The 22,022-nt window shown below is 36.7% G+C and overlaps 2 protein-coding genes across 2 annotated transcripts; one reads left to right on the top strand and one right to left on the bottom strand.

The window, feature by feature from the left end:
• The first annotated feature begins 2,268 nt into the window (after positions 1–2,268).
• LOC130559096 (butyrophilin-like protein 1) lies at positions 2,269–13,015 on the top strand. The gene is made up of 4 exons (XM_057341984.1): positions 2,269–3,123; positions 10,567–10,914; positions 11,251–11,523; positions 12,852–13,015. The coding sequence occupies exons 1-4, from the start codon at positions 3,075–3,077 to the stop codon at positions 13,010–13,012; spliced, it is 831 nt and encodes a 276-aa protein (XP_057197967.1). The 5' UTR covers positions 2,269–3,074; the 3' UTR covers positions 13,013–13,015.
• A 2,926-nt stretch (positions 13,016–15,941) lies between these two features.
• On the bottom strand, positions 15,942–21,977 carry zbtb8os (zinc finger and BTB domain containing 8 opposite strand). The gene is made up of 7 exons (XM_057341986.1): positions 21,786–21,977; positions 21,083–21,107; positions 20,870–20,991; positions 19,923–20,005; positions 19,781–19,833; positions 18,834–18,870; positions 15,942–16,053 (listed from the first exon to the last, which is right to left on the bottom strand). The coding sequence occupies exons 1-7, from the start codon at positions 21,865–21,867 to the stop codon at positions 15,967–15,969; spliced, it is 489 nt and encodes a 162-aa protein (XP_057197969.1). The 5' UTR covers positions 21,868–21,977; the 3' UTR covers positions 15,942–15,966.
• Between the last annotated feature and the right edge of the window lie 45 nt (positions 21,978–22,022).

Genomic DNA, 22,022 nt, shown 5'->3' with positions numbered 1-22,022 from the left:
TCCCCTAACGTTAGTTTTTGGTTCCCTTTTGGTTATTTTTTCGGTAACCAAAAAATAACGTTCTAAGAACGTTCTTTTCAGGGGGGTTTTGCAGCCCGAAAATAACGTTCTCTGATGGTTATTTTTTGCAACCAGAAAACAAAGTTCCCTGATGGTTCTTTTTTGGTTCTTTTTTTGCAACCAGAAAATAACGTTCCCTGATCGTTCTCTTTTGGCTATTTTTAATGGTAAAAATATTCAAAACTGGTAAACGTCAGTGACATATGCAATACAGAAATTATAAGATCACATTAACACATGTTATACTGACCAAATGAAATGAATAAATGTGCCCTTTAATGGCTGAAAATAATAAACTAGTTAAGCTAAATGAAAATACAATCATATATATCCATGTGTATTTCTTTAGTGTGGTTATCTGTTACTGTATGTGTGTGCGCTCGAGCACGTGCATTCTCCGCTCTGCCGCGCACTCCCGTCATTTAAAAATTAAGGGTCATTTCTTTTAACACATTAGTTTAGCGGTTTATTTATTTTAAATTTTTATCAAAAAACGTACAGATTTGAGAGTAAACTTATATTTTCGTGATTTTCGATTGATTTGACACATCTAAATCAACAGACCATGATGATGTAAGGATTGAACTCAGGGCTTTTGATTATCTAAAGACTGAGCCGCGCTATACTTCTGTGGTGAGACAAGAATATTGTTAGCTTAATTAAATGTTTACTCTTCTGTCAATAAAAATCTGCTTTAAATATTGTGTTGAAGTCATTGGTTATTTTATTTCAATATCTATAATGTCTGATGTTGAGGTAGGCCTATACACATAGTGTTTTTTTTTATTAGAAATGATATACTGTGCTGTTAAAAATCGAAAATTAGGCTACTTCAGTAATGAAAAAGGAATTATTAGGCTAAAAGAATTATCTAATGCATTGATTTCATCTTCCATATTGTGTGGGATGATGTATTTTACTTATTTTAATTAGATTAGACAAGCGATGGATAAAACACAGCATGGATGTATTCATTACTGAATGAGGCCAAACGGACCGATAAAAATATTTAGGCTAACGTTCTTGGAACGTTCCCCTAACGTTAGTTTCTGGTTCCCAGAAAGTTTTTTTTAAGGTTTGTTTTTGGTTATCTTACCAAGATGGTTTCATGGTTTCTATAACGTCAGGGTAACGTTCCCCTAACGTTAGTTTTTGGTTCCCAGAACGTTATGGGAACTAGAAACTAACGTTCTATTAACATAAAGAAAACTTTCCTGGAGAACCAAAAACGAACCTTAGTAAATAACGTTCTGGGAACCAAAAACTAACGTTAGGGGAACGTTCTGGTAACCAAAAATTGTTAGCTCTGGCTGTGTCTCATTTTGTAAGGCTGTGTCCTCCAGGTCTCATTTGAAGCCTGCTACGTCATCAAGGCTGTCTCGTTTCATAAAATCAGGTAGGACTCTCCAGACACATGAGCCGGTGCTCTGCCAATTTATGCTACCCATAAATTTGTGCTACCCTCGTGTTGTGATTGGGTTGGGGGAGGGGTTATTTAGTGTAAGGGTTGGGTTGGGGGAGGGGTTAGTCCTGTTTTGTATGAAGGTAGCAAAATTTGATAGGGATGCATAAATTGGAAGAACACCGTATCCTTCGTTGCTAGAGATAACCCACAATTCTTTGCGTCGGCCAACGTCTGTTATTTGAATAAACGGCAACAGCTGCACATTCAATCAAATATGTGGTGTTTAAATGTTAACAGTTTACAATTTGTGTCACGTTTTTTTAATCTTAGCAGGCATATGTAGTAAATAGGTTTACAAGTGTTTAGTGATTTTTAAACGTTTTGAAAGAGTAAGGCAAAAATTGTATATTCGTTTAACTCTTTTGGAATTGTTTAGGGTAGAAAGTAACCAACTTCTTATACCTCTTAAATCATGTAGAAATCATTTTAATTCATTTGACAGGTGTGCGAGTGCAACGTGTTGTCATAGAATACATCCTTTTCTGCCAATATGTCCTACGAAGGATGTCTCGTTTAATTCTAAATTGAGAATCTTCCGTATACCGCATCCTAGAGGATGATGCCTCTGGAGGCCTTACGAAACGAGACACAGCTTCTATACTCTCATCTGTTCACCATGTGCGCCGACAAAAATACGCGCTGCACGCGAGGGGTGCTAAACTCCGCGCAATTACAGAAATAGTCCAGTACGGAGCCCGTCTGGTCACCAACCAACTTTATGCCAGTGAAACGAGTCAATGAACGCATGCTTTATATGCGCCACGCGCTCGTGTGTAAACACATTAGGACAATTTATATATAAAACAGTATACAACATTCGTTAATGGTCCTGTAGGAAGGAGCTTGTTCTGTTGACAGACAGAGGCTTCAATTCCGCGAGTAGGCTACAGTTTGCAAAACTGTGCGAACGGATTGCGAAAGCGTGGGCACAGATTATGAATTCGTGGGTACAGATTTCAAAAACTGAGGGGAAGGTTTACAAAACCGAGAGCTCGTGGGTACAGTTTATTAATCCGAGAGCACGGTTTTGTAAACTGTGGGTACAGTTTATTAATCCGAGAGCACGGATTTTTAAACTGAGGGAACGAATTACAAAACTGTGGCCACGGATTTGCGGGTCTTGTTTTCTTTTCTCCGAGGGGTGACCAGACGGGCTCCGTACAGATGGGCTCCGTAGTACGGAAAGTCATGATTATCCGATTAATTTAAACATTGTTGATCCCACAAAGTTGGCTAACAACCAACTTAGGCTCGCGCATACTCCTCTAAACATTGGCAACGAACTGAGGCGGGACCACCTCGCTACCTCCCACCATCGAGCTTCGGTTAAGTGGTGACTGGCTGCTTTTAAAACATTTCGGAAATACTTCTGGTGTTGCCGAGGCTGATTCTCTGACATTTTTAAACAGAGAATCCGTCTGTTCTTACGTTAAAGGAAAGGTTTATTAGTTTTAAAGGTTACTGCGCATTGGCATCGGCTGCGTGGTTGCAAGTGCGCACCTTCGAGTTTGATGTCCGTTTGTAGTTTGTTCACTTCACAGTTGTTACGATGTTTTTGGCGAATTATCTGTTCGTCTGGAGCACGCTGCCGTTTGCGGGTAAGACTTTCCTTGCTTTATTCTCGCATGTAAACAGCCCACGTAGTTTATTTCATTAAAAATGTAGGTAACTTTGATTTTATAATAGTAAAACTATAGTAACTAATTTTTTGGCAGATTGATAGTCTTTGTTATTTGTTATCATAGTAAAGTTAAACTATGGTTACTGTATTGAAACTATTCGTGGATTACTCTGGTTTTACTCCAAAACTGTAGTTACACTCGGGTCCACATGTCCTGGAGGATGCAAGTTGTTCCCACTTATTTAAGTGATCACATCTTTTTGAAACTTTGAGCAAAAAAGATAAATTGTACTTTATTTCTGGCCACAATTGTAAACAGTGGGAAGCAAAGCCATAACATTTGATGTAATTTGATCAATCAACTGTTAAAACGGTAATACTGCATAGCTACATTAGTTAACAGAAACTAACATTAAAACTTAAAGGGACAGTTCATCCCCCCCAAAATATTCTGTCATCATTTACTCTCCCTCGAGTTTTTTCAAATCTGTATCAAATTCTTTGTTTCGATAAATACAGAGAAAGATATTTGGAAGAATGCTTGTTACTAAAAAGTTCTCGGCCACCATTGACTAGGAAAAATTACAATGGTAGTCAAAAATTCCCCAGAACGTTTTACTTTCCTACATTTTTTCAGAACAAAGACATTTTTAACGAAGTTTTTCTTACTATGTTAGTCGGTGGTGGCCAAGAACTGTTCGCTTGCAAGCATTCTTCTAAATATCTTTCTCTGTGTTCATCACAACAAAGAAATGTGTACAGACGTGGAAAAACTCAAGAGAGTGGGTAAATGATGGGTTTGGGTGAACTGTTCCTTCAAGCATTATTTATTGATCTTAATTCATGTTTATGAATACATTTTTAAAATCAAAAGTTGTATCTTAATAAGTAATAACGAACAGCCAACCTGAAGGGGTTTATTTGCGATAACAACTGACTGGATGTAAATGGTCCCTCACTTAATGAAGAAGACTTTTGTAAAGATGTCAAGATGACTCAGACAGTGTAAACATGTCTAATTTCACGTCAGTGGCACTCGAGCAGTTGCACGCAAATGTGCTTTGGTTCAGAGACTGAGCAATACCATTTTCCTCTGGGTTGATTTCTTTACAACAGTAAAGTCAAAAGTAAAATCTGAAGTGTTTGTGTTTTCTCAGGGGTCACAGTTGTATCTGACACATGACCTTCCCGTGTTCCACCCATTCCAGCCCCATTATCTTGCTTTGGACAAATGACCATTGTCTAAACAAGGAAGAGGCTGCAACCATTCAGCTGAGCCGTGATACAGCACATTTACTACCAAAATATATATATTAATATAATATATATTCACCTGTATAGGTTTATTTGATCTAAGGTGACATGGCTGTGGTAATATGTAGAAAATACTGACGGCAGGTGGTTTAGAGAGTGTTAGATTTCACAGTCAGTGGACACAAACACAGGGTCCATTCATGTGGACCGAAGGTAGGAGACTGTTTTTTATGGTCTGGTAGCTGGCAGTTACTCACGTGGTTCTTTGGGTGAAATGAGTTTGTTTAATCACGGTGGAATTGTGGCCAAAAATACATTGTATGGATCAAAATGATCTGTGTTTCTTTTATGCCAAAAATAATTAGGATATTAAGTAAAGATCATGTTCCTTGAAGATATTTTATAAAATTCATAGCCTAAATATATAAGAATTTTATTTTTGTGAGTGGATGGCCTGCTACAGTGCCTCTCATTACCAACTTTAAAGACAATTTTCTCAATATTTAGATTTTTTGCACTCTCAGATTCCAGAGTTTTAAACAGTTGTATCTCCGCCAGATATTGTCCTATCCTAACAAACCGTGCATCAAAGGAAAGATTAATTATTCAGCTTTTAGATGATCTAAAAATCTAAATTTTGAAAAATTTACCTATAAGACTGGTTTTGTTGCGGGTCATATTTTGTTTTTCTAAATCTTTCGTGTAGTCATTCAAAACTGATAAATTGTGTTTTTTTCCTGTTTTTGTCACTTGTTGCCCTGGTCTTCATCTATAGCTGTTGTCCGGCCGAAAATGGATTTATTCCTTGTTTTCTGTATTTAAAATGGTATTCTGCATTTGAAACATCAAAATAGTGAGCAAGTCTGGCTCTGTAATATTGACTTTGGTAACGCCTCTATCCTGCCTTTGATCCTTGGAGATTTCCCCAAGTGTCTGGGCGTTATTTACATCAGTCTACGTAGATGACTTGTTTTTTAATTGCATATTACAGAAGCCCGTCTGGAGCCTTGGGCCTCAACAAGAGTTGATTTATGTGGGATGTTGCAAACTTGCAGTACACAAATCTGCACTCATTACCAAAAGTCTTTAAGTCAAAAGATATTGCTTCAGATTTCACTGGAAAATCTAGACTACAAAATCATTAGCGGTTCTAAAAATGTAGTTGTCTGGTTGCTGTCAGATTTATTTCCATGTTTTTCCCGCTAGTCTTAGAAATCCACATCTTTCTGGTAATGTGTTTCACATGATGAGCTCATGACATCTTCATTTGCTGATGCAGAAGCTGTTTACCAACAGCAGGTTTATGAGTTCAGAAAAAGCTTTTTAAGAGTAAACAGGTAACTAAACCCTTATAAATAATAATTGTTTTCGTATTTTCTTTAGATATTTTTCAGACATTACATAGACATTTCATTAAGCCAGCTGTGGTAGTGTTCATTTGAAGGATATATGGTCAGGGATATTATTACACGGCTCGTTGGAACGCTTGATTCTGATTGGCCAGTCGCAACATTTGCAGGTTCGTTATTCCCAGATAACAACCGCTCAAAACTAATGACACACAGTAACCTGGATGCAGCAACTCATTTTGACAAGTTAAATATAAATATGTCTTTTAATAACATATATGACATTAAAATTACAAATGACTAAACCAAATTACCTGTTTGTGACATTTGAACGTCGTTTCTTACCTTAAAACCGAAAGTAAACAGTTTTTCCTCGCGGAAGGTCTGCATTCTGTAAAAATGAGCTAATGAAATATTTAAAATTCACATTTCTTTTCCAGTTTTTTACACCCCTCCGAAGAACTGATTGCAAACTCAGATACAGTTAAATACCGTATTTGTTTTGGCCGTTTTATACTATTGTCTGAGGTCTACTTAAGACGTTCATGTGATTTGTACATTGGAAAACATCAAAATCAATAAGTAATGGGCTATTTTCTCCCCGGGTTTTGAGGCCGGCTGGAGAAACGCTCAGTTTTTAAGGGCGGGCCGCATAGAAGACTTGGGAGTAAACGCCCACTGCTATGATTGGATAGCAGCTTGCGTAGTTGACTTAGTTGGAGCCTTCTGTGAATTTGGTTACACACGTAACGTTAGGTAACTTGATTTTACTCAAATTTATGGACTTATTTCCCGGATGTGATGGCAAGGCTTTGCGTATAGTTTGTATAGCCTATAGTTGTATGGTGTTTAGTGATATATGACCGTACATGTCAGCAATTAAGACCCGCGAACCGGACAGAAGAGTTTTCATGATAAATAAACAAACTGTAGACTCCCGGCCAAAACAACAGTGTTGGCAGATATGGATATGACCCAGCACCAGAAATAATATCAAAACACTTCAAAACAGCCTCCATTATTCTCAAACGGTGGATAAAACCTTGAAAAATGATATATGAGCCCGCCAAATCACAGAGATGCCGATTACAATTAAAAATGACTAGAGGTCCCCAGGTAATACTATCAGGGCATATCAAGCGATCTCTAACAAAGCAATAGTGACGCATAGTACAAATATGTTTTACTCGCGTAAGATTGCTGCGCCATTCCTATCGGATCCAATATTGACGGCACAGCACTGCTTTGCATTTGCTGAAATGAATCGAACAAACGCTAAAAGTTTTCCCCACGTGAGCTGGATCGTCTTTAAAAATGAACTTCAACCACTCTTTCCTACTGTCGGAATCCGAAGGAAGGTTAAGCAGCGATTGTGTTCTTCCACAACCAGATACTGCACAATATTTTGCGATCTTTAACGGCATGATGCTTACACTCGCTCTATCTGGTTCCGTGCAGCTTGTGTTCAGTACTGTCATGCGTGAACCAGTGGGCGGGGCTTGAGAAGTAGGCGTTGATATTCTTCTGTGGAGGCGGTGTGCAACCTATAGGTGCATTCCAGGACCTGGCGTTCGCTGAGCCTCGTGTCAATAACAGTCGTTATTTCAGTAACAAGAGCGTTTTCAGGTCTGACACTTACAGGACGTTCGCTTGAATACGATTCCCTTACACAACAAAAGCTCGGGTTAAAATTGTGGTCCTAGTTCACTGCACCTTTAAACTGAATGAATTGTCAGATCTTAAAAAAGATTCAGTCACGTAAGCTGTATTCTCTGAAGAAAGTGTTTAATAAACCACTGGACCATAACAACAGGACGTTACGGGCGCCTGCCAGTGTGTTGCTTTTTAATTAGTTGAGATGTTTGCTACTCAGTCCTTTGTTGCTTGGGTTTCTGCCTCATTTTAGATGATTAAGGATCTTAGGAACAGAGTAGCATTTGTGTGTGAATTATCTGGCTGGCTGAAATACAAATCCAAGTCGGTGTTGTTTTTCATTTATAATTTCTTATACAGATGGTTTCAGCGTCAACAACATAAACAAACTTAACTTCCGGTAGTTTGAGTATAGTTTTAATTGAATTGAATACAATTAATATACAACAAAATATTCATCTAAATTAATATTAATGTAATATAAAATACAGTAGAAGGTAACTTCGGGCCAGGCACGTGCGTCCAAAGAAATCGTCTGTATGTATTAAACCGTTGTTTAATTTCTAAGAAGTGCTGGGTTGTTATTGACCCATGCTGGGTAAATATTGAACAGAACACACTGCTGGGTTAAAATGACCCAATGCTGGGTCAAAAACAACCCAGCACCTTTTAGAGTGTATGGTAAGTCAGAAAGGGGAATTTCTAAATCTCAAAATGTTCACTGTCTGTGTTTGGTAAAATAACACCTGTGCATATTTTTCTTGTTCTTGTTCAAGCATTGACACGCAAGTAAGATTATTCAATAAACTCTGCAGCGCGTCTCGGGCCTGCTGTTCTTCTTCTCCATCTCCGCATCTGCCTCGTGCTTGGGTAGAAGCATCACATGAGTGTTGAATAACAGACAAAGTCATTTTTCCAACTAGTGGATCTAACTTTGGATCTGTAGGACAAAGTCACAGCTGCGTATTCTGTTCTTATATGGCTTTCGTTCCTTCTTCAGTGAAGTCGATCATTTTTTGTCATATTCTGAATATAAATAGCAAACAGCGCTAACAAAAGCAGCAGAATTGTAAAGTGCATCTTTGGAATGTCACTGTCAAGTATTTTTGGGAAATGAGTCTTCCTGTTTCCTGACAGCCCTCTAAGATAACAGTGAATTCAAACTTCCACATAATTAAATGTTTGCTTAGTTCGGCTTGTTATGAAGAGATGATCAAATGGTGAAAACGGTCAAAAAGCCAACACATGAGCAAAGAAAGACATGAAACGTGTCAACATAAGTTGGCTCAACAGTGTCAAGAGGCTGACACGAGCAACGTGTATTCTATGACTCTATTCAGTTGATTTCGGCACAGAAACATTTCCTGCAGTTTTCTGTGTTGATAAACCGCTGTAAATGTGGGCTCTGGGCTGTACTGTGTATGTACTGGCTTTTTCCCATTTCAGGGATATTTTGGAACCAAAAATTAAATTTAAACAGACATTTACAGACAAGGCTGAGTAAAATTCCAGACAGTATCACGTGTTATTTCTTGGTCCTAAAATAAACCAGTGACCAACTCAGACTGTACCTGCTGTGTAAAACTCATTGCTACAATGCTCAATATAGAATACTACCGTTTTGTACATGGTTGACAACACCCATGTCATCTTATGAAATCAATGTGACTATTACTATTATTATTTTCTTTAGTTTTGCAATAATAGTGAATCGCAAGTTTGCTCAGCAAATAAAACATAAAGGTGATTCTAATTTCATGTACATTTGGTGTCCAAAGTCATTTTTAGTCTGGTTTGTTCAGATGGTGATTATTTATTTTTTTCGAAGAAATGGTCATGGATCACAAGATGTTTCAGGCCATAACATTATATTTATTTTTTAATTAGTGTCTTATAAGTCAAAATCATGATCCATATTTGTCAACTATGTTTTGTGGCATTCAACAGGGTGAACATATGATTTCCCATCATTTACCAGTGTGAAAACCAAATATACAGCCACGAAAAAATAAAGAGACCATCTCAGGGACAGTTTTTCTGATTTTAAAATGCACTATTTTTAGGTATGTGTTTAGGTAAAATTATCATTTTTGTTTCATTCTGTGAATTACTAACAACATTTCTTCCAAATCTCAAATAAAAATATTGTTTCTTTTTTGCATTTATTTGCAGAAAATGAAAACTGGAGAAACGGAAAATAACAGAAAAGATGTGTTGTATTTTTCAAATACTGTGAAAAAAAGAACAAGTTCATATTCACTTTTAAGCAATACAACAGTCATATTTCACCTGTATTTAGGAAAAGTGTGATGTGATGACCTTGACTTTTATCACAGTTTTCATGTGTCTTGTCATGCGGTCAGTCTTTCACATTGCTGTTGGATGACATTGTCACTCCTGAGGTTTGATTTTGTTGAAATTAAACAAACACTGGACTGGAATGACCAAAATACATCTAGAAATGGTGATTTGAAATGAAAATTAGGAATGGTCTCTTAATTTTTTGTATAATCCTGCTTTTCTTTTGGTGATAGATAGCTATGTTGTTTTATTTATTTTAAAGCTAACTAGTCACTTTCCACAGCATGCCATTATAAAAAATAACTTTTAGATGTCCATAAATCTTGAGTCAACTCTGTTACCGTACTCTACGTTACCTTTAAATTTGTGGAATTACAGTATCTACCACAACTATGTAAACTACCTTAAAGGAAAATCACTTTCTCTAACCGACAAGATCTAAAGCCTTGTAAGGCATGTGTGCTCTTTTCTAAAAATATTTTAATATAAGAAGTACTGGCGCCAAGAGTTTTTTTCTAATATGCCAAAACTGTTACCTCTGTTTCATAGGAAAAAAAGAACAGATCATTGATCCCAATGTAGATTATTTAAGATATTTGAACCACAATTTAATATCACATGCTAGCAAGTGGAGTTTCTGAGTAAAAAGCTTAAAAAGGTCAATTCTGTTACCAAGGTGGACATAACAGAATTGACAGATATGTGTGTATGAGAGAGAGAAAAGAGGGCGAGAGAGTGTTTTTGAAATGGAAAGTGTATATCCAATTATACAATCACCCATAAACACATTTTTAGGAGCATCTAATGTGCCTAAAACGTTTGGATAGTACTGTAAACAAATCCTACTCTCTTCTCATTTCCAGCGTCTTCAATTGTCAAAGTGCCATCCGGACCTGTTACGGTGGCCCGTGGGGCAACAGCTTCTCTTCCTTGTGAATTCACATCAGACCACGACCCCTCAGCACTGGTGGTAACATGGCAGCGAGTGGAGGACAACCGTGTTGTTCACAGCTATTACTACCAACAGGACCAGCTGGGCCGACAAAGCTCAGATTATAGAAACCGCACAGAGTTAAATCTCAAACAGATTGTGGAAGGAAATGCCACTCTGGCAATATCAAACTTTGGACCGGAAGATGACGGCGAGTACCTGTGCGTAGCAACCAACAGCTTGGGATCACATAGAGGAGTGGTGCGGCTGATCTATGCGGGTGTGTAATATAAGTTTGCATTTGATGTTAAGATAGTTGGTCTTATCTAAACTTGCTCACCGCACAGACAGCGATGGATGTCTCAGATAGCGATGAATAAGCTGTCAAAACATTGCTTTGTTTGACATGCCAACTGGCTACATAACCACATTGTCCTTTGACTCCGAATAGGACACGAGTCACACGACCATGCAGTTGTAGAAAAACAAGAGTGAATATTTAGACTATTTCACAAGTGATTATTTGGAACTTTTTTTGCCGTTCCATGTTACCGCCACAGAAATGACACGGTTCAAAACGAAAGTGTTGACCGTAAATTCTTTGTGGTTTCTTTAGTCTACTATTCAGAGCCGAGGTTAAGCATCCATCTCAACTCCAACGATGTGACCATCCAATACGAGACTGAAGGATTTCCAAAGCCAGAGGTGGTGTGGCAGGACTCAGGAGGCCAGAATCTCTCTGACCAGTCGGAGGTCTTGTCTGAAGATAAAAGGCTTTACTTCTTAAGAAGCAGTTATGTAACAAAGAATCCAGCATTTAACATCACCTTCACTCTGAAAAACCCTGCGGTTCATCAGGAGATGCAGAGACATGTGATTTTCAGCAAAGGTGAGCATAACCACATCGTGCCAAACCGCTGCGAGAGAAAAGAAACATTTGTGTAGTTCAGGGGAGCCCAATTCATGATCCTGGACATCTGCTGTTCTGCAAACACACATGGCGGTTATTCTTCTAGTAATCCTGAACGACTTCATAACCTGTTTGTCTGGGAGCTAAACTCTGCAGGACAGCAGATCTCCAAGAGCAGGAATGGGTAACCCCGGTGGAGTTGATGCCAGGCTGGTGCTTGTGTGTCTGTGTACGTGCGTGCGTGCGTGCCTTCCTGAGGTCATTACTCTATTTTCGATGTGCTGGATCAATGATGGCTAAAAGATTCCTTTTAGTCTACATCATGGTTTCCCTTATTTGGACATTTTTTGAAGTTGTCCTTTGAATGATCCTGGATTCTATGATTCTATTCATACAGCAGAGGTAATTTTAGTTCATGTTGTTTGTGGGATTTTTACCAGTTCTCTCTGTGAAGCTAGGAATAACTTTGAATAGAAACATGGAAAAAAACTACACTACATCAATCAAGGCACAAATGCTGAAAAAAGTGTCCAAAGGGGAATTGTCAAAGCGTGAAAAGTAAAAGCCTAATAGTTATTAAAGGGACAGTTCACCCCCAAAAAATCTGTCATCATTTACTCACTCTCAGATTGTTCCAAACCTGTATAAATTTCTAAAAAAGGAAGGAAGATATTTGGAAGAATGTCAGTAACCAGGCAGATAACGTCCTCCTTTACTGCCATAGTAGGGAAAATAAATACTATGGGGGTCAATGGAGGATGAGATCTGTTTGGTTATTCTTCCAAGTATCTTCCTTTGTGTTCGGCAGAACAAAGAAGTTTGAACAGGTTTCGAATAATCTGAGGGTGAGTAAATGATGACAGAACTTTATTTTTAAGTGAACTATCCCTTTATTTCTCAACAAGCTGGAACAAGAATGACATCTTTTAATGTTTCTCCACGCTTTAGAAGTCACATCTGGATGCTTGAAATGTAATTTGTGGGTTGATGTTAAGTTACTGGATGAAATAATAGTCCCACCCAGTCTCAAAACACAAGAACATAGACTGAAGGCGTGCAATTCTATTCACCGCTTTCTCAATTTACTGTATGAAGACCGCTTCAGAACATGCTGCAAGCATCAACTTGTTCAATTATGCATGTTAGGCCAGATCCAAAACAGTTTTCATGTGCTTTTATCATAGGTCTTGCCCAACTTAGAATTTTTCATGACTCAATTCCCAATATTTATTTTTCATTTAATTTTCCTTCTGTCTCGGAAGTGAAAGTGTTCATTGTGTGTGATATTCTTTCTTTTTATATTGCAGATGGAAGCAAAGGCATTCATATACCTGTTGTGATTCTTGGCATTTTGTGTGTCACCTTCATGTGCTCTACATGCGTTCTGTTATGGTTACATTGTCATAACAAGCAGAAACCACATGATGATATGATGGTAATGCCCAACTCAAATAATCATTGTAAATGAGCGAAGACATTCCTTCTTGATTCGTTTTTTGTTTTCTGCTGCTGGTCATTCTCAAACAACAGTGCCTTTCTGACCTCAAAAAGTAAAAAAGTGTCATTCAGTTTTCATGCCTAAAAATTTATGATTAGTATTCACCAGCAAGATTACATTGTTAGCAATAATAATGGGAACTTGAATCTTGTTCCTTATTTAATGATTTTATTTGACTTATTATTTGCATATTCACTGGGAAAAAAATAATAGTTCATTAAATTATGGACAGTGCTTCCACACAACAGAAATATGTTATCTCTATTCAAATAATGTATGATGACGTAAACTGAACCGAGTAAACTTAACCATGTCCAAATAACTTGAATCATTCAAGTTCATCCTACTTAAAGTATTTAAGTAGAGATAACATGTTTCCATTATGTGGAACCACTGTCCATAATTTAATTAGGTTAGTTTAAGGTAAGATACTTTCTGATATACATAGCTGTTGTTTTTAACACACACTAAATAAGATAAATATAGCTCTTATTACTAGGAGTTAGCCAGAAGTTTTATTAAAGCAACTAAAAATCTGGTTAGCAGGTCCTCAACCCAAGCACATGCTCTACACTTTACCACAATGGTAACCCCCCAAAAACATGAACCTACCAGAAACTCTTTTAAATACAAACATTAAAGAGTATTAAACATGAACAAATATCCCCATTTCATAATTTTGATAAAAGATGTATAAAATAACATTTTATTGCAACATTTACTCTCCATATTCAGCCCCGTGCAAAGCATGATGGGAAGTGGAAATCCTGTTCCTAGTTTCTATAACGCTACTTTAAAACAACTAAGCATCAAATATTATGTTGATCTACTTGATTGAAACATGTTAATTTAAAATGTAAACATTTCATTAAGCCAAAGCATTACTGTTTTTAGTCCGTTTAACACAATGCAATTGTGTTCCTAATACAATGGTGTTAAAACCAAATGAACTGTTTAATTAAAGTGAACAGTATCGTAAAATCATTTGTAACACCAGTGACAATAACACCAGTGACAAAATCCCACGAAAGGCTAATTTTCCAAAGCGATGGCTAAGTCACCCCAAAAGCACACTAAAATCTATGCATTATAACGATAAACATGTTTTTTTACAATAAAAATCCTTCATACTGACACAAACCAAAGCAAAACACCAATGATGCGTTTAAAGAACCACACCAAAAACCGACATTGTAAATAAAATGTCTAACTTATATTAAGGAAAGAGACACTCAATGGTAGTGTCACCAATGACACAAAATCAAAGGACAGATATATATTTTTTAATTATTTGTATTAATAATTATTTTGGTTTGCATTTTTATGCATTTATTAGGCCCTATACTTGTGTTTAATTGGTTAACTCAATTAAAAAAATTAATGAAAAGGAAATGTTTGTACACCATACAAAAGAGTTAAACATAGGGAGGGGGACATTTGTTTTTTTTCAAATACATATGAAATTCAAATTAATTCAGAAAAAAAAGTACAAAACTATAAAGACTTAAATAACAATCATCATTATAAAAAGGCGCAGAGTTGCGTATAAATGGCTAAATCGTGTGGATTTTTTAATTTGGAAGCTTTTTATATGCCTGTAAAGTGTAGGGACAGGTCTGTGACCATATTTTGAAAATGACCCAGCTCTTTTAGACACTCTGTAAGTGAGATCAAGTATGACACATTCCCTGTTGATTTGCATTTCACTTTTGTTTTCTGCTGCTCTTTTAGACACCCTGTAATTGAGATCATTCATTTTTGTTTTATTGTCTGCCGTGTTTGTGTGTATTTGTGGCATGGATGAAAAATATTGATGGAAGCCTTTCCGAAGTTAAGAAGTGTCATTTCAAGACCACAAACACTGCAGAAATGACACCCTTTCCTTTTAAAGCGTACAGTATTAATACGACTGAATGTACAAATGTTTCTTTTTGTCTGAAAAGTTTAATTTATTGAATGATTATGTGACCCAGACTGTAGCTGATCATGTTGGAAAAAGTTAATTGTTTCAATTCATCGTTGAAAGATTATTTTTCAAGTAAGGGATAATGTACAGACAGCCGAGGGTCTTGTATCGCACTGAAGGGGCTTATTTCGCGATAACAGCCGGCTGTTTGTACATTATCAATCAATCAATCAAAATTGATTTATAAAGCACAATAAAAACAACAGTAGTTGACCACTGTGCTGTACAACATTACTAAAAGGACAAGAATAAATTACAGGTTTTTTTTTGTATTATCCCGCTTATTACACGGCTACTTACCACATGAGAAAAAACTGAATTTGAAATATTTTATTAGCTCATTTTAAACCGAAAATGCAGAACTTCCGCAAGGAAAAGCAGTTTACTTTTCGCTATTCCGATGTCCCGAACAGGAAATTTGGTTTAATCATTTGTAAATATAATGTCATATGTTATTTAAAGACATATTTATATTTAATTTGTCAAAAAAACTTGTCAAAAAGATTTTCTGCATCCGGGTTACCGTGCGTTATTAGTTTCGAGAGGTTGATATCTGGGAATAACGAACCTGCAAATGTCACGACTGGCCAATCAGAATCAAGCATTCCAACGAGCCGTGTAATAACCTAAAATAAGTCTCAACTTGCCGGACAGGTTTGATTAACAGTATGAAATGAGATTAGAGACACGTACATTTTATACCTTCGACTTTATTAACCTCATTACAAACAATGTCTGCGACTGAGAATATAAAACTGCTGCTTTGTGAAACGTGTTTATACATATTTTTAAAATGAAATAAACATTTTAAGTTACCTTAAAATAATCAAAAGCACATATCTAAAATGTTAAAGGTAGAAAGGTTACCTTGTGTAGTGCAAAATATATTTTTTATGAATAAAGTCAACCTAAACATACAGTATTTCAGGTGTCCATTCTTCGTTAAAGGTAGACGACTTTAAATATCAATAATTACGAAGATCTCTGGTTTCTCCTTGTCATGAACCTGCATGGCAGAGTAGGTGATTGCCTTCACTTCTGTGCCCTGTGAAACAGAAATGAACTTGTCATGAACTTAAAGGTGAAGCGAGTTCAGTAACAGCAAAAATGGCAACATGGGCTCAACCAAAGGCATTCAATAGCGGAGGAATCATCTGTTTAAACACAAACTGTCATCATTTATACAGTTGTGTATTAGCTTTACCTTATAATAAACACTGTCTGTATATAACTTGAGTGTTTATTTGAGCATCTAAACATCCAGGGATATTTACATCAAGGAAAGTGAGGTCTTGAAACTAATAAATGTGTTATCAACTGCTTTAAAATGTCAACCGATTACAATGTAAAATCATTCTCACATGTGATTCAAATATGTTTTCTCGATATGAGTGCTCGAGTATCCTAATGTCTTTGTTTCAGCTCTAACCTTCAGAAAATTACTGCTTAAATATAACGACTGGTTTCTGACTGTGGAAAGATAATTCTCTACTGTTTGCATTTGGTTTGTCAATAAAGTTACATTAGTGAACGACATGTAAGGGATAATGCACAGGCAGCCGGTCAGTATCAGAAATAAGCCCCGACAGTGTAATCTTGTATCGCACTGAAGGGGCTTGTTTCGCAATAACAGCCGGCTGCTTGTACATTATCCCACGGCTACTTGCCACATGAGAAAAAAACTGGACATGAAATGTGATTTTGAAATATTTTATTTGCTCATTTTTACCGAATGCAGACCTTCCGAGAGGAAAACGTTTGGTTTTAAGGTAAGAAACGACGTTCAATGTCACAAAAAGGCAATTTGGTTTAATCATTTGTAAATATAATGTCATGTATGTTATTAAAAGATACATACATTTAATTAGTCAAAAAACCTTATCAAAACGATTTGCTGCATCCGAGGTTTACAAAATGACCTCTGCAATGAAATTAACCGGTTGAAACATTGTTACATTATTCGTAAAACCATGTCAACAAATGGTTTTAATGTTCCAGTGTCAATATTTATTCAAGAAATATGTGTCATCACATAACTAATCTTGGGAACATGTTGAAATTACAAGATAAGCCAAACCGCTCTAAAATAAAACATGCCCCAAGACCAAAAATATGTTTGAACATAAAACACTTGATAATGTTCATTGGCAAAAACTACTCTTATTCGAAAATTAAAAACTGTAGGATGCTATAGGATGGCGTTCTATACTCGCTGCCTTCAAACAGTGTGAAAAGTGATGGTTGAATGGAAATTTGCTGAAGAGAAACACCGAGGCCCGGTTTCACAGACAAGACTTACAGTATCTCACAGAAGTGAGTACACCTCAAACATTTTAGTAAATATTTTATTATATATTTTCATGTGACAACACTGAAGAAATGAAACTTTGATGCAATGTAAAGCAGTGAGTGTACAGCTTGTATAACAGTGTAAATTTGCTGTCCCCTCAAAATAACTCAACACACAGCCATTCATGTCTAAAAAGTGAGAACCTGTAGGGTTGGTAAAAATAACAGGAATTTATTGCTGATCAAATCAAAAATCAAATTTGTCTGGAGCTGCAAAATATATGTAACCTTTAAATTACTGTAACACAGGTTATGCATGTATGGTAGTAGTTACCCAGTTGGACCACTAGGTGGCAATATAGTGCGATTTTTATTGTACTTTGATAAGCAATTTATACATTTTTGTCCCTGGCAAGAAGTGAGAGTGTTGCAATAGGAGAGTAGCGTCGCGATCTTGCACGCGCTACTTTAGTTAGACTTCAGATTTTTTCGGTGAACTTTTGTTTTGCCGGCGTTTGATGAACAGCCACAAGAGACCGTCGACTCTCCGCATACAGACATCATGCATGAACATTATGAGAAGCGCGCTAGCCAGACAGGATTTAAACTATGCCGGCTAAAAACCTAAAAGTTTGGTTTAAAGACGAAAAACGTACCAAGCAGAATGTTTTACGCATACAGTCACGCAAACGCATCTGTCAAAGCAGAAATAAAGCCGTTGCTCTCTGTATGTTTTTGGGGATTTTTGGGATAACACACCTGCTCCCCATTCACACCTGAGACCTTGTAACACTAAAGAATCACATGACACCGAAAATGGCTAATTGGGCCCAATTTGGACATTTTCACTTATGGGTGTACTCACTTTTGTTGCCAGCGGTTTAGACATGAATGGCTGTGTGTTGCGTTATTTTGAGGGGACAGCAAATTTACACTGTTATACAAGCTGTACACTCACTACTTTATATTGTAGCAAAGTGTAATTTCTTCAGTGTTGTCACATGAAAAGATATAATAAAATATTTTGAAAAATGGGAGGGGTGTACTCACTTCTGTAAAATACTGTAGCTTAAGTTAAATTAGGACATTTAAGCCACTTTTAATAAAATGCCTTAGATAAAAAAATCCCTGATGTGGACCTTGAGACATAGCAGTGCTCATCTGTTCTCCCCTCATTTGGCTGAAATGTAAACGTTTTTCATCTCTTTTACGTTTAAACAACTACATTAATGCAAAGACTATTGATGCTGTTGAAGCAACCTCAGAAAACTGAAGATACCCCCACACCAATGAGTGACGGTTCACAACTAGGTATTTCTGCTGGCTTATTTTATTGGGAAATTTCTTAATAAAACTTGTGCAAACCATCAGAAATTTGACATATTATTGACTATACACCGAAGCAACCAGTTTCTCAACACGTGCCAGAAATGTCAACCTGAGAGCTACTGTTGCACCAGATGTTTCAACAAGAACCTAAAAGTGAAAGCATGTTGTAAATGTGAAACACATGTTTTTATAACAATGGCTGGTTACCTGAGGATGTTTACTTAGACTGAATTCCTCTCCCCATCTGCAATAAAAGAATGAGAGGAAATTTGACATGGAAAACAAGAGTCAGTATCACATTTTCCTCCCTTTACAGTGCAAATCAGTTTAAGAAAAGATCACAAAAATCATGCCAGTCCATTCTAAAGGGTGTGAAATATCTCTCTTTGATGCACATACTTTCGCACTATTTTCTGTCTGGCGTAAATGCCAATATTAACATTTCACAAGTGAACACATTAACCAGCGCAGGCACCCAGTTACCAGAAATTCCCGACTACACCCTTAAATGGGCACTAGAACAGCCAGGCTGGGCCTCTTCTATGGAAAACAAGTCAAAGTGAAAGCTTGTTCTGTTCTGATGTTTGTTTTGTTCTGATGGCCAGAGTAAGTTTATAGCCACAATATCAGAGAGTTTCATTTGAAGGAATCTAGTTATCTTATCTCAATAATACCTCGCGAATGAGGTGTAAGATCATATTTGTAGAGCTGCATCAGACCGGTCTATTGACTGAAATGAATTTATTCATTAATCAAAAGAACAGATGAAAAATAACAGTATTGTTCTATTTGCTGGCAGTGATCTGCATTGCTACTCAAATTTGAATGAGCTTTCAGTCCGGCTATGCAATGAATTTGAAGAATGAAGTATTTCTTCCCTGGATCATATTTGGCTTAAAACAATTAAAAATTTGCTTTGATGTTTTGACAAAATGTAATATGAATTTATACAGATTGTTGAAGGCAGATTATTTGAAGGCAGAATGAAGGTTAGAGTATTTTAGTGTTGGACAGGAAAACCTTTACTAAGGTTTCTGGAGCTATACAGGAAATATGCCATTGTTTATCCAACGCCTTTCCTTTTCCCTGACACTTTGTGCAAATTATTACCACATCACGTTATGATTGATTTTTTAAACGAGTTTACCACTTACCCTATAGAGCGAATTCTGTAGCGCATTCGGTCTATGTGCAAGACCTTCACTTCCTGTAGGATAGAGAATCAGCTTGATAAATCCCTGGAGTCATGCGATAGGAAATAAAAAGAATGACTCTCTGTCTGTGTGCGTGCATCACCCTTGGAATGAAGAAGATATCAGCGCTGAACTTAAAAAGCCAGTCATCCAAAAAATGAAAGAGAAGAGACTCAAGATCCTCTCCTGAGAAGAAAAACACTCTCCTGTGTTATGTATTAACTGTTTATATACTGTACGTATCTATACATCTTGATATCCTCATCAGACAGGGACTCATTTAACAAGCATTTAATGGGCTTATTCCAAGATTTAGAATTTATCATCTTGAAACTACATAAAAATATTTTGTCTGGTCTTTAAAGCTAAAAAAAATATTACTGCTTAAACTTTTTGTATCATTTTTCATTTATTCGTTATTGTCATTTGTTAAAGGGATAGTTAACCCAAAAATGAAAATTCTGTCCTCGTTAACTCACCCTCAGAATGAGATTGTATACATTTCTTTGTTCGGTTTAACACAAATAAAGATTTGGAAGAATATCAGTAACCAAACAGATCTCATCCCCCACTGACTCCCACAGTATTCATTTTCCCTACTACGGCAGTAAATGGGAGATGACAGCATTTTCATTTTTGGGTTAATCATCCCTTTAAATGATTTAAACTCCTAGAATTTGTTCAGCCAGCCTTACATCTGTACAGGGTTACCGTAGGGAAGATAAGCCCCAAACCATACAGAAGCTTTAAAGGTACAATTAATCTAAAAATAAAATACTTTTTTTTCTTATCCCTATTTTGGTCCTCACAAGTCCAGGAAATGTTGAGACAAATTATTACAGTGGTGTATTTAACTATGAAATTACAGGTCACAGAGCATGCCCACAAAGATGAAAGCAAGTGCCTTTCCCAGCTGTCAAAAAAGGTCCACGACAACATCTTTCTTATTTAATCCGAGTTTCCACCAGGCTGTTTAAATTGGACTTATTTAAATAGAATTCAGGTAAATTGTGTAAATATGGTTTAAATGCGTGTCATTTTCTCTCTCACCCTCTGACTCCACTTCCAGGGTATCAATGGGTTGCACAGTTTCTGTATCCGTCATGTAGCCAAACATGCCCATAGCACACTGCTCGAACGCTTCCTCCAGTGAATCACCCCATGAGTGAATCCTGCAGTAGTAAACAGGAAAAACACATTTAGACAATATTTTATCATTAACCACCACAGGAGACAGTACACGAGAAGTCAACACATACTTACTGGACATCTGCTGTGTGGTCGAGATCTAAATCACACAAAGCATGACATGATGTTAAGTCACACTCTATAAAACTAGACAAAACAGCAATAAAAAAGGCAATAAAATAAATGTCAAATGAAATAAACTGCAAACTGTGACAGTGGACAGTCACACATTAGAAAAGCACTATTCAGTTTGTATTTTCTTGTACTTTATTAGAGGAATACTTTCTTTCTAATAAAACTTCATAACAAATGTGTGCAAACATCTAGAAAAGTTCAACATAAAATAACCAGATTACTTTGACTATTTGCTTTAGTAATTTAGTGTTTTTAAAGAATATGATTAATAATTACAGCAGCAGTACCACTGCTTTACTATTTATTTACTACTATATTAATAATCTCATGAATTTAGCCTCGCGAGGGACTTTGGCTGGTCCTGGTCGTGCTAACGTAACCCGGAAACGTGTGTCACGTGACCTGGTGAATCGTAACGAGCAGAATATGAGAGCTCACATGACAATTCCCCAACAAACGTATATATTAAAATAAATAAATGCTGCTTTAAGTGAATCGTCAAACTCCTCCACAATCTTCTACTTATCTACATGTAGTGTCTATAACAAAACTTTTACGTAAATCGAGTTAAAGTTTCGTTCGTGTTTGTTATTGCTGGATTTACATGACACATGCGGAACAGACAGAGTTTGATTCCACTTACACTCGTATTTCTTGGTGATTGGAGGATATTTTGATTTTACTGCTTTTTGCGCCTCAGTGAGGTCCAGTTCGCGGTCATCCATTATTTCGACGTGAGCGATTCTTTAAGCTTGAACGCTATTTTCGCACCGACAACATGCTGTAGCGCACTTTTTTGATGCTAGTGTAGGTAGCAGTCTAGGGCATTTCAAAATAAAAGTCCCTTACTTACGACCATAGATATGTGCATGCTTACAGT

The sequence above is a fragment of the Triplophysa rosa genome, linkage group LG9, assembly GCF_024868665.1.
Source record: "Triplophysa rosa linkage group LG9, Trosa_1v2, whole genome shotgun sequence".
Taxonomy (NCBI): Eukaryota; Metazoa; Chordata; class Actinopteri; order Cypriniformes; family Nemacheilidae; genus Triplophysa; species Triplophysa rosa.
This window is presented reverse-complemented; position numbering and strand designations above follow the sequence as displayed.

Coding starts and splice junctions, on each gene's coding strand:
- LOC130559096 (XM_057341984.1), top strand. CDS start 3,075: ATGTTTTTGGCGAATTATCTGTTCGTCTGGAGCACGCTGCCGTTTGCG. Junction 3,124..10,566: donor GAGCACGCTGCCGTTTGCGG/GTAAGACTTTCC, acceptor TCTCATTTCCAG/CGTCTTCAATTGTCAAAGTG. Junction 11,524..12,851: donor ACATGTGATTTTCAGCAAAG/GTGAGCATAACC, acceptor TTTATATTGCAG/ATGGAAGCAAAGGCATTCAT.
- zbtb8os (XM_057341986.1), bottom strand. CDS start 21,867: ATGGATGACCGCGAACTGGACCTCACTGAGGCGCAAAAAGCAGTAAAA. Junction 21,108..21,785: donor AATCACCAAGAAATACGAGT/GTAAGTGGAATC, acceptor TGTGTGATTTAG/ATCTCGACCACACAGCAGAT. Junction 19,834..19,922: donor ATATCTTCTTCATTCCAAGG/GTGATGCACGCA, acceptor TCTATCCTACAG/GAAGTGAAGGTCTTGCACAT.